Consider the following 14294-nt stretch of genomic DNA (forward strand, 5'->3'; position numbering starts at 1 on the left):
GTTAATTGGGTCAGTCAAGATACGTGGCTCGGAGTACTTATGTTACATTTTTCATTTATTTATTTATTTATATTGAAAAGTTAAGGAAAATGGCTTATCAAAAAAAAAAAAAAAAGTTAAGGAAAATGTAAATTAACTAGAAACCATAGCACGTAACACAAAGAATAGTCACATAAATAAACTAATTCAAAAGTCAAATAGACGATTTTCCAAGAAACTATGGGAAAAAGAAATGATTTCTAGACTAAAGCTATCGTATCATCTTAGACTAAAGTTGTTATTATCAGCAGATTAACTACGAAATATCTTAAGGTCAATTATATAATATCACTTTATATAATGCAAGTGGATAATATGAAAATAAGGCTTGATGAGCTATCTAATTTTTGTTTGCAAGTAATTAATTAAGTTTAAATTTATGTACTTAAGGAAGTATTTTACGCTAAGATATTCTCAAGGCTCTTTGCAATTGTTGAAGGTCAGGAAGATGATGATGCGGGTTGACCATTAAACAGAGGCTGCTCGAATAGATAATAGAGGCTGCTCGAATAAGAATGCTTGCAGTCAAACCGCATATTGGAAAAACTCCTTGCTTTGACGTCTCGAAATCAAAATGATGTTGAATATATTTGTAACCCATCCATTCCCTTTATTCAACTCTTATGATTATCTCCCTGAAAAATTGAAACCAATGAATATCAATTTGTGTGAGCATATATTAATTTCACTCTGTTACAGGATCACCTACTCACATATTTATTTATTAATGACGAAAGATAAAGTATTTTGAACCCATAAAAATTAAGGTACAATAACTAAAACTTAGAAATCTTAGAGGAGCAACATAACATGAAAGAAACTAAGACTTATTTGGTATTAAGTTACTATAATTTTTAAGTCATAACAATCGGAAAAAAAAATTATAACTATAAAATAAAAATTAATAGGTTGTACTAAATTTGATTTTTAAATAATAGTTTTGACAAAATTAGTAAGGATAACACAACTTAATTTTTAAGTTATAGTAGCTAATATTTATCAAATATTTTAATATTATAACTGTCCAAATAGAGTTTAAAATTTATTAGGGTTACAGTGGAAAATGTTACAAATAATGAGCCAATTCCTATATATGAACCTATTTCGTACATAATGTTGGTATGGTGTGGGTTTATAGAATCACTTATAATACTCGTGTACTATAACTGTGCTACAAGTTTTTCGACGATGGTTACAAACTTTTCATTACTAATCAGAAAGGTTTTTGTTACATAGATAACAATTGTATGATGCAAAATTTGATAAGTTTAACGATTAATTTAATCATATAACGAAATTTTTTGGATGAGTACCAAAAACCTAATTATGAGAGTTGTAACATATAATTAACAATTGTATGATCATGTTGTTAGTGTGCATCAATTCTTCTACGATTTATTATATTATTGAGAAATTTGAGAGTAAAATTAACCTTGAAAAACATTTCCAATGGTACATCGAAAATGGCATCAACCTCATCAGGATTGAGAAAAGGCTTGAAATCTTCCATCTTCGCAAGCAGGCCAATCACAGGTACAACGTTAAGTTGATTCTGGGCGCATATGTATAGAAGTTCCCACATTTTTAATTAATTAATTAGGATTTCAGGTTCAAATACATTTGAAAATGAACAAGATTAGTGTAAATTATATATATATTACCTTCGAGTTAAAAGGCTCTAAATGCGCAGCAACTTGAACCAGATGAGGATCCAAGCCGATCTCTTCCATGGCTTCTCTCAATGCAGTTGCAGAATCGTCTGCATCTCCGTCTTCCATTTTTCCTTCTGGCAATGCTACGTCCCCTGCCCTCTTACGGGAAACAATTTATGTCTTAGTCAGTATGTATATTTTACTGCCTTTAAAGTTTAAAGTATGGGCTCAATTTTTAAAGTAGAACAGCTAAACTATTTAATAACCATATGCTTCTTTGCTATTTAATAAACATATGCTTCCTGGCAAAGAGTGCCGCTAAATAGCGTTGGGAAAGAGTGATATTAAATAGTCATAAAGAAAAAAGAATGATGATAGAAACGGCAGTATAAACTGTTAAACGGCCCAAAAAAAAAAGAAAGAAGGACGACAGAAACGACAACATGTGTTGCTGTTACATGCGTCCTTCTCACTCTTCTTTATGGCCCGCAAAAAGTTTAAAATAATTATGAAGAAATGTGAGGATAATGTCTGTATAAAGAGAGATTTCTTCTCTTTTTTTAATGTTATTTTTAATTATTATTTTAATATTTATTGTGGGCCAAATGAAAAAGAGAAAAAGACGCATAAAACGGCAGCATGTACTGCCGTTTCTATCGTCCTTCTTTCTTCATTTTGGCCATTTATTATTTACAAAACTAAAGAGTTCACTCACCAATTAAAAGTGGGACATTTTATCCTAAATTTGTTTAACTTTTTAGATATAACCCTTAAAAATATACCCTTAATTCGATTTTCTTGTATTATATATAACTTGTTATTAATATGAATATTGCTTGAATAAACAAACGAGTGCGCCGTAAATTGAACCTGTACAGTCAATAATCAAAGTAAAAAAGTCATGCATACTTACCGGGGTAAGAAGACAAATTCATGGACCTCTTGGTAAGAATAACACGTAGCTCGCCTCCATGACCTTCTTCAAAGACACAAATCAAGACCGCCGCTCTTCTGTGCTCATTTTGCTTTGCAACAGACTCCATGATGCCAAGATTTGAGCCGATAATACGATCATCATCACCATCTACTTGCTGCTCATTCGAACTAGTTGGTTTGTTAACTTGAAGCTGCTCTGCAATTCTTTGCAGTAATGTTTGGTTGCCGCAATAATTCTGTTCATCTTTAATATTGCACCCCACTAACTCAATATCCATAAGTAATGCTCGTATTGTCGAAGTCACAGCACTATCCACATATATAGTACATAGTCTGACGTTGTAGGTATGACGACTAATTAATAAATAATCATATGTATAAAGAACAATTGTTTTGGAGAATCGATTCTAGAATCAATTTGCGAGTGATTAAAGAATAATGTGAACCATATTCCTTTGAAATGGAATTTACTTAAGATTTGGGAATACTATTCCACAAAAATATGAAACAACACATGCAAGTTGGAAAAAAAGTATACACTGCTTGCAATCACGGCTAGCTGTTTTCATCAATATAACGGTGCCTGTGTTACGTATCATGCAAAGAAAAACTTGGTCTGCTCCATTATTTTCTTTATTGATTGAATTCTTGCCAACTTGTATTTAGTTTTTATATAATTGATTCAAAGGTACGTGACTAAGACTTTCTCATTATTAATATTTACCCTTTCTCATATTAAAATTTGGATCTTAATATATCTCATACTTCTCCGGGTTGTGTTATGCTTTTGGTTTTAAGACCTTCTGCATATTTGCAATTATAACATTGCATAATTAAACTTGAATATTATTTATACAATTTTGGGAGATTGCTAGTTTGTCCTCTTCTGATATTAATAAATACCACCTACTCCCATACTACTTTCAAATAGAAAATAATTCATCTAACACAAGAATTTTATAATATTATTCTTATTTTCAAATACACTTTTATTTATATTTATTATTAGTTAAATAAATTATATAAATTAAAATTAAAATTAAAAAAAATATTACTAAAAATAAGAGGTATAAATTTCAGTGTGAATAAAGAATTAATAATAAGATATATATTTCTTATTACTAAAATTTTGTCCACTTTTTCTTTAAATTTCGGTTTACAGCTATCACGAAAATTTCACGTAGGGATGTGGAGAAAATCTTCTATTATTATTGTCCTGAGAATTTGGGCTGATCTGGTAGAATTTGGGCTGAGCTGGGAAGAATGACCCAATATCATCAGCTCATTCATTGACAGATGCCTCGACAATAAACTGGATCCTCTTTTGAGACCAATTATTATTTATTACATTCAACTGGCCCAGTACGTTTCTTGCAGCATCATGATGGTATGTACTCCATGAAACCAGTAAAGTTTCCATCACACTTGCCGGGGACGGTGCCCATTGAAGAGCTCAAACAAGCAGGCAGGCACTTTATGTATATGCTCGTGAATTTCCTCTGGCATGCAGCTCTGCTACCAACCGACGACGAGAAACATATGTTATATGTCATCATTGTTCATTTAACTTACTTTTGGTGGAGTCATTTCAAAAAGACAAAATGATTTGTTGTGTCCTTGAAAATTTCCTCAAGGAAATATTTAACTCTCTCTCTCTTCATAATGGATATGATGCACTCAAATACAACTAGGGATGGCAATAGGGAAGGGAGGGAAGAGGACCAATCTCTCCGTACTCATCCCCATATTTTGCGTATATCTCCATCCCCTCCCTGTCCCCGTCAGAATTATTTGAGAGAATCATCATCCCCTCTCCGAATAATAACAGGGGATCCCCAAAGGTCTCCGATCCCCAAATAACTAATACATTTTTTGTTTTTGATTTTGAGTTAATTATATTAAAATAAAAAATTCAAATAAAAACAAAGTTTGAAATATATCTTACATTAATATCCATTACAAAAGTCACACACATTAAATTAGTAAGTAACGCAACATGTAAGGGATACAAACTTCTTTTATAAATTATCGTGAATAAATTAATAGTCTAATACAAAATTGTTACAAATAAAATCGAATTTAGATTTAAAATTAACTTTTTCAATGGTGGCGTGGGCACTTTATAAATGTGGATTATTCCCTTTACAGCACAATTAAGTCGGAGCAAATCAAGAGTAAATATTAGATTAGATTAGATTAAATTAGATATTAAAATTGTGATTCGCTGTGGGCAATTATAACATTTAAAAATAAATAAATAAAATAGATTTAAGTTTAAAACATTTAATGAAAATTAAAATTAAAACAAAATTTTTGGGCTAATAGAATTTACCCGGTTTTTGTAATGTCCTAAATAAAAATTTAGGACTTTAATTAGTTAATTAGGCCTAAAAGTTTAATAATATAAATATTTTGATATTTGTTATTTTTACCAATATTTATAATTTTATAATTCAAATTTTATTATTTATTTACTAGTAGTTTTAAAAAATAAAATTAAAAATTAAAATGGGGAAATGGGTAGGGGATGGGGATTCCACCTCATCTCCGTCCCCTTCCCGAATAAGAAATTGAGTAAAAAAATTTCCCCGTCCCTTCCCCGAATAAAAAATTAGGTATAAAATTATCCTCATACCCCCCCCCCCCCGAATGGGGAAAATCCCTGAGGGTACCTGTCCCAGCGGGGATTTTTGCCATCCCTAAATACAACCAAGCAAGTAATTATCACAAAAAAAAAAAAAATCAACACTCCCAAAACAATAATTTTCAAAAATTTAATTTTCATAAATATTCAACATAAACACTTCTAATAATCTCAAATATGTCAAATCCCAACTTCCATCATCAATTAAACAAATTATATAAAAATCTATTTTATGGCAATGAAAAACATGTGTTAATTAATGAACGTGCATGAGTATGACATAAAGATTTTTATGAAGAAATCTTTAATCCTCATGATTTAGAGTGACAACCCCAATATGTGACTGTATAAATGAAACAATTTACTATGAAATTTTAGAAAAATAAAAATAGTAAACACAATCACTAAATCATTTCCTAAAATCTCCAATCATCATTGCCAAATTCGGCTATCCAAAGATGTACCTGTGATATTTGGCTTTCTACAGGTAGCGGCATTTAAAAAAATGGACAATGGATTTGTAAGTGACACAAAAAAATAAAAAAAAGGGATGAAATCTGACCATTAAATCTGCTTTGATCAAGGGATAGAAGCATTGGTGGCGTGGCAAAATCCGGGCGCTCCGTTTGAGCTCAAAACAAGCAAAATCATTTGCCATAATCCATAGTCAACGAGGGTCAACAATGTCAAACGCCTGGTCAACGCGGTCAATGTTTTGATGATGTGGCAACATTTCAGCACTTGGATCAAAAGCGATCAACGACTCAAAGTATATGGATATCCTCTTGGGTCATTCTATTTGAAGGCAAGGATCTTAGAGTTCGTCATTTCATGTTAGGAGTGTTTACGGATCGGATTTTACATATTGAATATCAATACATATTCGATCCACGATTTTGCGGATTATAAATTTTTAATCCAATCTAATCCATAAATTAGTAAAATTCAATCCAAATCTAATTCATACGTATGCGGATCGGATGCAGATTTAACTCAATCCATATTCAATCCACCATTTTGCGAATTGGTTTGCGGGCTAAAAATTTTTAGTCATGTTCTATCTACGAACAAAATAAAAAAATTTATATAAAAATAATTTTACTACCGATTAAATTTAAAATTAAATAAGATTTAAATAAATTAATTGTTTAAATAAAGCTAGAAAATACATTCAAAACATCAAAATATAACACACCGAAAAGAAAAAAAAAATCTCATTTGCTTAGATCAGTACATGAAAATTAACTGTTTGGAAATCTATATTTTTTATTTAATTATTTTTATTTTATATTATTATCGGATAAAGCATAATATGATGTTAATGTAACTATATTTTAACTTATTTATTTATTAATAAGTATAATGTCATATTTACACATTTAATTTTATATTAAATATTTTTTTTTGCGGATTTAAAAAAGTAAATTTATATCCAATCCATCGACTGCGGATTTTTAAATTTTCAATCCATCAATCTACGGATCGGATTTATGCAGATAAGACGGATTAAGCAAATTGGATTGCATTCCAAACACCCCCTATTTCGTACAATCAAGTCTACCTGAGTTTTTGGTGGCCAATTAGTGTACAGTCAATCCAAAAGTCAACAAAGTTGTACCAAAATACTCTACACTACACCATACTAAATTCAAGTCTGTAATCCAAACGGACCAAACCCATCTTCAATCATGTCTCGATTTGAACCTTATTATTACCTGTTATCCTAAGGTTTAACGGGCTTTTAACAAATGGGGTGTTTCAGTGATGCTTGACTTGATAAACAATGTTGACAGCATAGTTATACATCTATTAATTATTAGAGAAAAGATTACCATTTGTCTAGGGTTGGCAATAAACTCTGGATCAGTCCGGATCCGCAAAGATCTGGAAGATCCGAATCCAAAAAAATTCGAATCTTAAAAATTAAGATCTATGTGGATCCGGATGTAAGTACATTCAGAAAACTGGATATCCGGATCTGCATTATTTTATAATTAAATTATTTATTTAAATAAATTTCAATTGAAATATATATAAATTAAATTATTTTATTTAAATGTATAAGCATAATTAACTCTATAATCTTCATTAATTTTGAAAAATATGTTAATAATAATAATAATAATTAGAAAATATTGTAACAAATCAGTTTTTACCTTTGATTTTTTTTTTAATGTTTGATTTATCTTGTGAAATTATTATTTGTGATTTTATGGCGTTGTTGTATGTTATTTATGTTGAATTGATGTTAAATTATTGATTGTTAAATTATAATTGAATTTTATTTAATATTATTATGTAAATTATTAAATTTAAATTTATATTTAAATTTATTATTATGTGGATTTGGATATTTAGAATATCCACCCACAATATGTGCAGATATTATCTGCATTCGGATCCGCATATTTTTTTATGGATCCAGATGCTAAAAATTTAATCAGGATCCAGATCGGGATGCACCTACATCCAGATCCATCCGGATTTTATCATCCCTACATTTGTCTTGGAAAATTTGATGCCCAAAACAAATAATATTTTACAATTTCCAACAAAACGATTACAAATACATGTTACAAGGATGAAGAAGAATATTATTAGGTCCCTGAGAGAGTGAGAGTGTATGTGATAGCGTTTTTTTTTCCCTTTTTTCATAATGAAAAATAAAATAAAATAAAATGTACGTTTTGTTACATGTTTTCTAAAACATATTTTGAAAATTAAAAAAACAAATTTTTTTAAAATATGAGGAAAGGTTGGAAAACACTTTTTTTTTTAATTTTCCATAGATTTTCTTTGAAATTACTGTATAATAAGATTAAAAAAATTTGGGTCGCACTGAATTAAATTAAATTAAATATCATTAAATTTTATTTCGCATAATTTAGATTATTTTTAATTCAATTGAGTCCCACCTAATCTTTTTAAAATTGGTACTAACCAATTTTTTTTTTTTTTTGTTTTCAATTTTAGGAAACTTGATACTAAACACAATTCATTCCAAAAAAAAAAAAGGTCATTCTTAAAAACATCTTTTTCATTCTCAATTATTATCTTCAAAAACACCATTTTATAGAGGAATTAGCCTCAGAGGCCCACCCACATAAATCGGACCGTTGTTTCTTGTTTTATATCACCAAGTTTTTCTTTCCATGAAAATTCTTAGCGCATAAATTCCATGTCACTTCATGTGGGGTCACGTACTTTGAAGACATCACCAATCATGTCCATACGTTATATCGATTACACACCACATGAATACGCACGCAAGGGATCTTTTGCCCATATGCTGTTTTTACTAGTCAGATAAATAAGGGATAATAAGAAATTACTTTTGGTTTAAGTGTAATTTACACGTAATATAAGTTAGCAGCTGTCCTTTATTTAAAATTTTATATAAAAATCTAGAAGTTAATTTTGACTTTTGCTATAAAATAGAAATTTATACTAATAATTTTTTAAATTATAAAAGAATTAGCCACATAATTTATTTTTTAAATTATGCCTCGATAGTAATTCAATTGTCTCTCCACGTGCATTTAGTCGTACAATTTAATTGTGTCGAAATGTTAAAATTGTATTTATTTTTATTCAATACATTTTTCTAATTAGACTGACGCCCAAATTGTAACTACTACCTAGTAACTGTATCAAAATGTTAAATTACATTTATTGAAAATTAATGGGAATTTTTTCATCTTTACTCCATTACATTGTCATAATAATCATGTAATCCTCGTAATAATTTTGTGATATTGTGCAATTTAAGAGATGCCGTCTTACTGAGCCATAAATAAATAAAGTGCCCTAGGGTTTCATAGGTTTACAAGTAGCAACACATAACAATTTTTTTTTTTTTTTTTTTTTGTGTGGCTAATCTATACTTAATAACGTTGGGGCCTGGGAAGTTGGGTTTGTGTAATCTTTATTGAGTAAGATTATTTTTTTTGAAACTTTATTAATAAGATTATAATCAAGATAAGAGTGGAGCTTAGTTTATAATATGTAATAAAAATTTTTTTAAAAAGAATAAAGAAAAATGATATTTACTTACGAATAAATAAGTTTAAGTAATTTAACGAATAAAATTTCCACGTCTAGACAGAACAGAATGTTTGGGTTGATTGACATCCACATGCGAAGTTGCGTACCCACTTTGAGCATCGACATATATGGACCCTGGTAAGTCTATCGTTAAGTAATAAAATAGTAAGAAAACAAATGCTAAATAATTATTAGGACGTATTAATTTACAAAGCTGCTTCAAGGAACTTGGAGAGAAAGTGACGGCATTTGAATGCGTGACGATAAAACCGGCTACATAATTGAACTCATGTGTCGTCACATGCACGAAAAGGACACCCATTATTTGAATTTTATCAATAAAACATGAATTATGAATTACACATAACACATCACCTATTGCTGTGAAAGATGCTTATCCAACAGTGCATTGAGGGCAATGCTAATGACCATCCATTCCTACTCAGCTTAAATCTTTTGGTTCTTTCCCCCGTTTGTCTTGGCTTCATTTAATTTACACTCAAAATTCCTCTAGCAGATAGATAGCTACATGGCTGAATGCTGATCGTCATCAAAATCCTCAAAACTTGAACTAGCAAATTCTATACCTAATAGCTACACATGGCCAGTATTGCTCCATTTTCTGATTCCATGTCACCTAACAACAACAACAGCACGCAAGGAGATGAGCTTCGCGTGTCTGAGGATCCCAAATTTGCGCTTCATGGTGAGGTTATGATGCTTATTATTATCTTGCTTTTTCTCATTTTCCTTTCAGTTCTTCTAGTCTTTCTTTACAATAAGAAGAATCAGTCACAATCTCAGTCTCAGTCTCGGGGGCACCATCTGTATCGGCCCAAACATGGCTCATTAGAGCAAAATTTGCCAAGGAAGTTGCCCGTTGCTCAGTTCAAAGCAGCTCATAATCTTGGCAGTCATCAATCAAAGTTGCAACACGAACATGAAGAAACAAGCTCGACAACGTACGCATCAATCAGCATAGCATGAATACGCCGTCGTATCAAAGCTTACTGCGCATCTGCTCGTTTCTCGACGGAAAGAGCTAGGAACTTCAAGCAAACCCAGAGGGTGTTGCTGTTGCTGTTGCTGTTTCTGTTTCTGTTTAGCTAACTAGGTTGCTGCTGGTTCAATTAATTTCTTCTGTACAATGTACAAAATTAATCACGTATTGCTTTTGCTGAGATGGGGCCATGCGCCTGGACGTGACAAAATATTTTTGTTTTTTGTTTTTTGGTTTTTGGTTATCATTTTGCAGCTTCTTTTTTCTCCTGTTAACGATTAAGAATGTAGTTTTCGGTGGAAAGAATGGATGAAAGATCTTCCATGTTTGCTTTAACTTGTGGTGTCAGTCAAATACATCTGGCATTTCCAAATATCAAAATCTAACGAGATATTTCACAATATTACTGAAATTATTATTTCAATGTATCAAATTATATTAGCTTATAAAGAATAACAGTTTAAAATTCTTAGACAAATTGATGCGACACTCAAATTAATTCGTGATTATACCATTGCTCTTATTTAAAACAATGCCTCCAAATATTTGTTATTACATCAAGAAATTAAATAAAAGGAGTCTTTAAGAAGGGCTCAATTTCTTCGAAGTAAAATACAAGTACTTGCAACAGATGACTAGTAAATATCTATGAAGTAAAAGTAATCAAATTTAACCATATATTATTACATTCAAAAAAATAAAAAATAAAAGTCGTACTGAAGGACTGCTTGGTCAAAAAAGGTACGCCTTATTTACCTTCGTTTTGATCTAGGAAGAAGAATCAAATGTAGGAAGGCCCCATAGGACATGCAAATTTAATTATATGACATTATGTCGCATTCACGGATAAACGATCTTGCCAGCAACCATTGTACCTTATCATAATTTTGGGAGAATTACATAACATTCCATATTGTTTCCGGAAAATAATAAAAAGTACAGGTTTCGAGTTTTTAATAAATAAGCCCTAATTTAAAAATTCCTCTCTCTCTCTCTTCTTGTCAATCCTTCTCCTTCACGTTTCTCTTCTTTTCTTTTCTTTTTGGTTAGAAATTGTCATTAATTATTCATTATTATTAATTAATTAATAATAATAATTAATGATAATTAACATATTTATGATCATAATAAAATGAAATAAACACTGAGTCTATATTTATGTAGGAGACTCTTTTTATATTTCTATACTTTTTAATTTCAAGTACTTTCAGGATTTTTTGTTATTTTGATAAATAATGATTTCGTAGGCATCTCATTATTAAACAATCATTTTTAAGTGCTTTTTGCTAAGTTGTTACACCTTCGAGGATGTAAACACATTTTTCTTGCTTCTATTTTTTAAATGCAAAATTATTTTTACTGGGTCAAACTTAAAATTTTGATAGAAATTGTCATTCATTGGTCTCTTGAAACCCGATAATGAGTATTTAAAGTCGAAGGTAGCATTAGCAATACATTTACTATTAGTTAGATAATAATTAATTATTATTATTATTATTATTAACAATTTATAATGCTTTTTATTCTTGTTATTAATAATAACAAATAATCTATTTTAAAAAATATTTATGATTATAATAAAATTATAATTATAATTATAATTCATTTAAAAATAATTATATTTTTTAATTAAATGGAGGTTATTTTGAGAATATAAAATTATGGGGGCGAATTCATATTCTATGGTTTTAATAAAATAAAATTGAGTATAAGGAGTTAAACGAAATTTTACATTTCAAAAAGTTTATAATATTCATGAATAAAATATAAATAATATAGAGTATAGGGGGCTAGATGAAATTTCACAGGCTGAGCGTAACTTACATTCAACGTAAGTTAGGCGGACCCTTTTTTCATCTCTCTCTCTCTTTTCGAATTTCATAAGTAATTTTATATTTTTGAATTTTCAAAGACAACAAGAGGGATATATATATATAAACAAGGGAATTTATATATAAACAACAAGGGAATTTATAGTAAATCAATCAATTGGATTAGATTTGTTGTTAGTTGTATTTGGTCTCATGTTTTTAAGTTGATTTTGCTGCAGTGGTTCGATGGTGATCTCCAAAGATGGTAAGCTTATTTAGTTAATTTTTGACATGGTCAATTGGTCTAATGATCAAATTTTGTCAATACAAATAAAAATTTATTTCTATTTTCATTGAGAATAGAGAAGATTCAACTTTTATCTCTCCCCCTCCCCCCTATACTCTCTAATCATTTCCATATCCCAACTCGATTATGATCTTTTGCATCTAAGTTATCCAAAACTTTTAAAAATCTCGTGCCACCTTACCTTTAATACTAATATATGATTAATATTTAATTAACTTTTTTTAATTTATTAATCACTAATCACTTGAGTGAATTTTACTAAGAAGAAGATCAAATAATAAGAGGATCTTGATCTATCCCAATTACCTTAAAACTCAAAATTTCAATCATTAACATTAGAGAGAAAATACTTAAAAGTGTTGAAACTATATTTAAATTTGATCGAGCAAGTGCAAACACTAAAATAACTTATCCATCTCAAACTGTATTATTAATTTATTATTAGTAAAAGCTTGAACTGTGAATTTTGGGCCTAATCTGAAAGATGTTTAACCAAACACTGAATAAACATTTTAGATTTTGACCAATTAGAGGAAATTTGCTTTATTTGTTTCTCTAAGCAAAAAAAGAAGAGACAAAACCTCTTTTCAATTTATATTTTAGTTCATAAAAATCAAATCAACAAGTTAGTAGAAATTTTTACATGAATTATATCATTATTAAACAATTATTAGTAAACTCATTATAAGTATCTAGACATCTTACCAAATATACACGAAACAACAAGATATAATAATTCTGCCAATACTTAGTTCTATTTTGGTCCTATAATAAAATTAGAGAAATTAAAAAAAAGAGGAAATTATAACTGGTTTTCTTTTCCCCTTTCAGCTTTAATGTTTTGTACCTCCTTGGTATTATGGATAATTAATCGTGGTAGTAGATTTGGGAATTAATAGCAATATTGGGGAATGGAATATTGATGTATTGATGGAATAATTCAAAGGATATGTCTTGTTAAGATTAGGGAGTAATGGTAGGGTTTATTTTGTATTTAAGGGATTGTGACTCTCATGGACAAACACTAGATCATGTATTGTAATTATCTAATATCAATAACAAAATTCCTTTCAAAATTTCTTATTTCTTCCTTGTTCATGTCATTTAACAACTTAACCAATAAATAAAAATGTTTATTTAAAAAAAAACAAAATAACAACTAAGACAGAATAAAAAAATGATAATCTAAAGATTACCCATGGGTTCGGTGAGAAGGAGAGCGGAGGATGATTATCTGGGGTGGGAGCGTGAGATAATAATTAGTATGTAAACAAGAGAGATTCCAATGTTAAAAACCCAAGTAAATACATCCCTGTGGCTCTGCCATTAGATTTACTTTTGCAATTGTTGGGTTGGATCCAATGATTGGATCACAAAATGACAAATTTATGGGTACCTTGCAAGTTGCAAAATGTGGCAAATTAACCGGACCCTTCACGTACTGCTCAATATTATTCCGTTCTACTTTTTCATCATTTGTGGGGTTTACATGTTGGCAAAAAAGATGTATAAACAGTCCAAAATGCAAAATCAACAAGTTATAATTATAGTTTGAGTAATCGTGGGTCATAATGTATTTTTAAAGAGAGCTTAAAGCTTTTTTTCACTTATGAAAATGATTTCTTAACGCGGACGAAAATTACAGCAGGTCTGGCTCAGTTGGTGAAGTGCAAGGCTCTTAACCTTGTGGTCGTGGGGTCGATCCCCACGGAGGGCGACATTTGTTTCCTAAATTTTACTTATAAATGTAAAGGAGTAATAAAAAACTTCGTGAAATGCTGTCAGCTGGCCTATTAGCTCAGCTGGTTAGAGCGTTGTGCTAATAACGCGAAGGTCGCAGGTTCGAGACCTGCATGGGCCA

General features: G+C 30.0%; 1 protein-coding gene, 1 long non-coding RNA gene and 1 other non-coding gene across 3 annotated transcripts; 2 read left to right on the forward strand and 1 right to left on the reverse strand.

Annotated features, from left to right (window-relative positions):
- Nucleotides 1-126: 126 nt before the first annotated feature.
- On the reverse strand, nt 127-2905 carry LOC107177434 (nudix hydrolase 15, mitochondrial-like). Its single transcript, XM_025100093.2, has 4 exons — nt 2605-2905; nt 1701-1843; nt 1472-1591; nt 127-674 (listed from the first exon to the last, which is right to left on the reverse strand). Exons 1-4 carry the CDS (start codon nt 2903-2905, stop codon nt 654-656), a joined length of 585 nt encoding a protein of 194 aa, XP_024955861.1. The 3' UTR covers nt 127-653.
- A 6218-nt stretch (nt 2906-9123) lies between these two features.
- On the forward strand, nt 9124-10651 carry LOC102621874 (uncharacterized). The gene is made up of 2 exons (XR_370984.4): nt 9124-10021; nt 10108-10651. It is a non-coding gene; the product is annotated as an uncharacterized LOC102621874 (long non-coding RNA).
- Nucleotides 10652-14220: 3569 nt separating this feature from the next.
- On the forward strand, nt 14221-14294 carry TRNAI-AAU (transfer RNA isoleucine (anticodon AAU)). The gene has a single exon. It is a non-coding gene; the product is annotated as a tRNA-Ile (tRNA).

Source organism: Citrus sinensis, chromosome 6 (assembly GCF_022201045.2).
Source record: "Citrus sinensis cultivar Valencia sweet orange chromosome 6, DVS_A1.0, whole genome shotgun sequence".
Classification (NCBI taxonomy): Eukaryota; Viridiplantae; Streptophyta; class Magnoliopsida; order Sapindales; family Rutaceae; genus Citrus; species Citrus sinensis.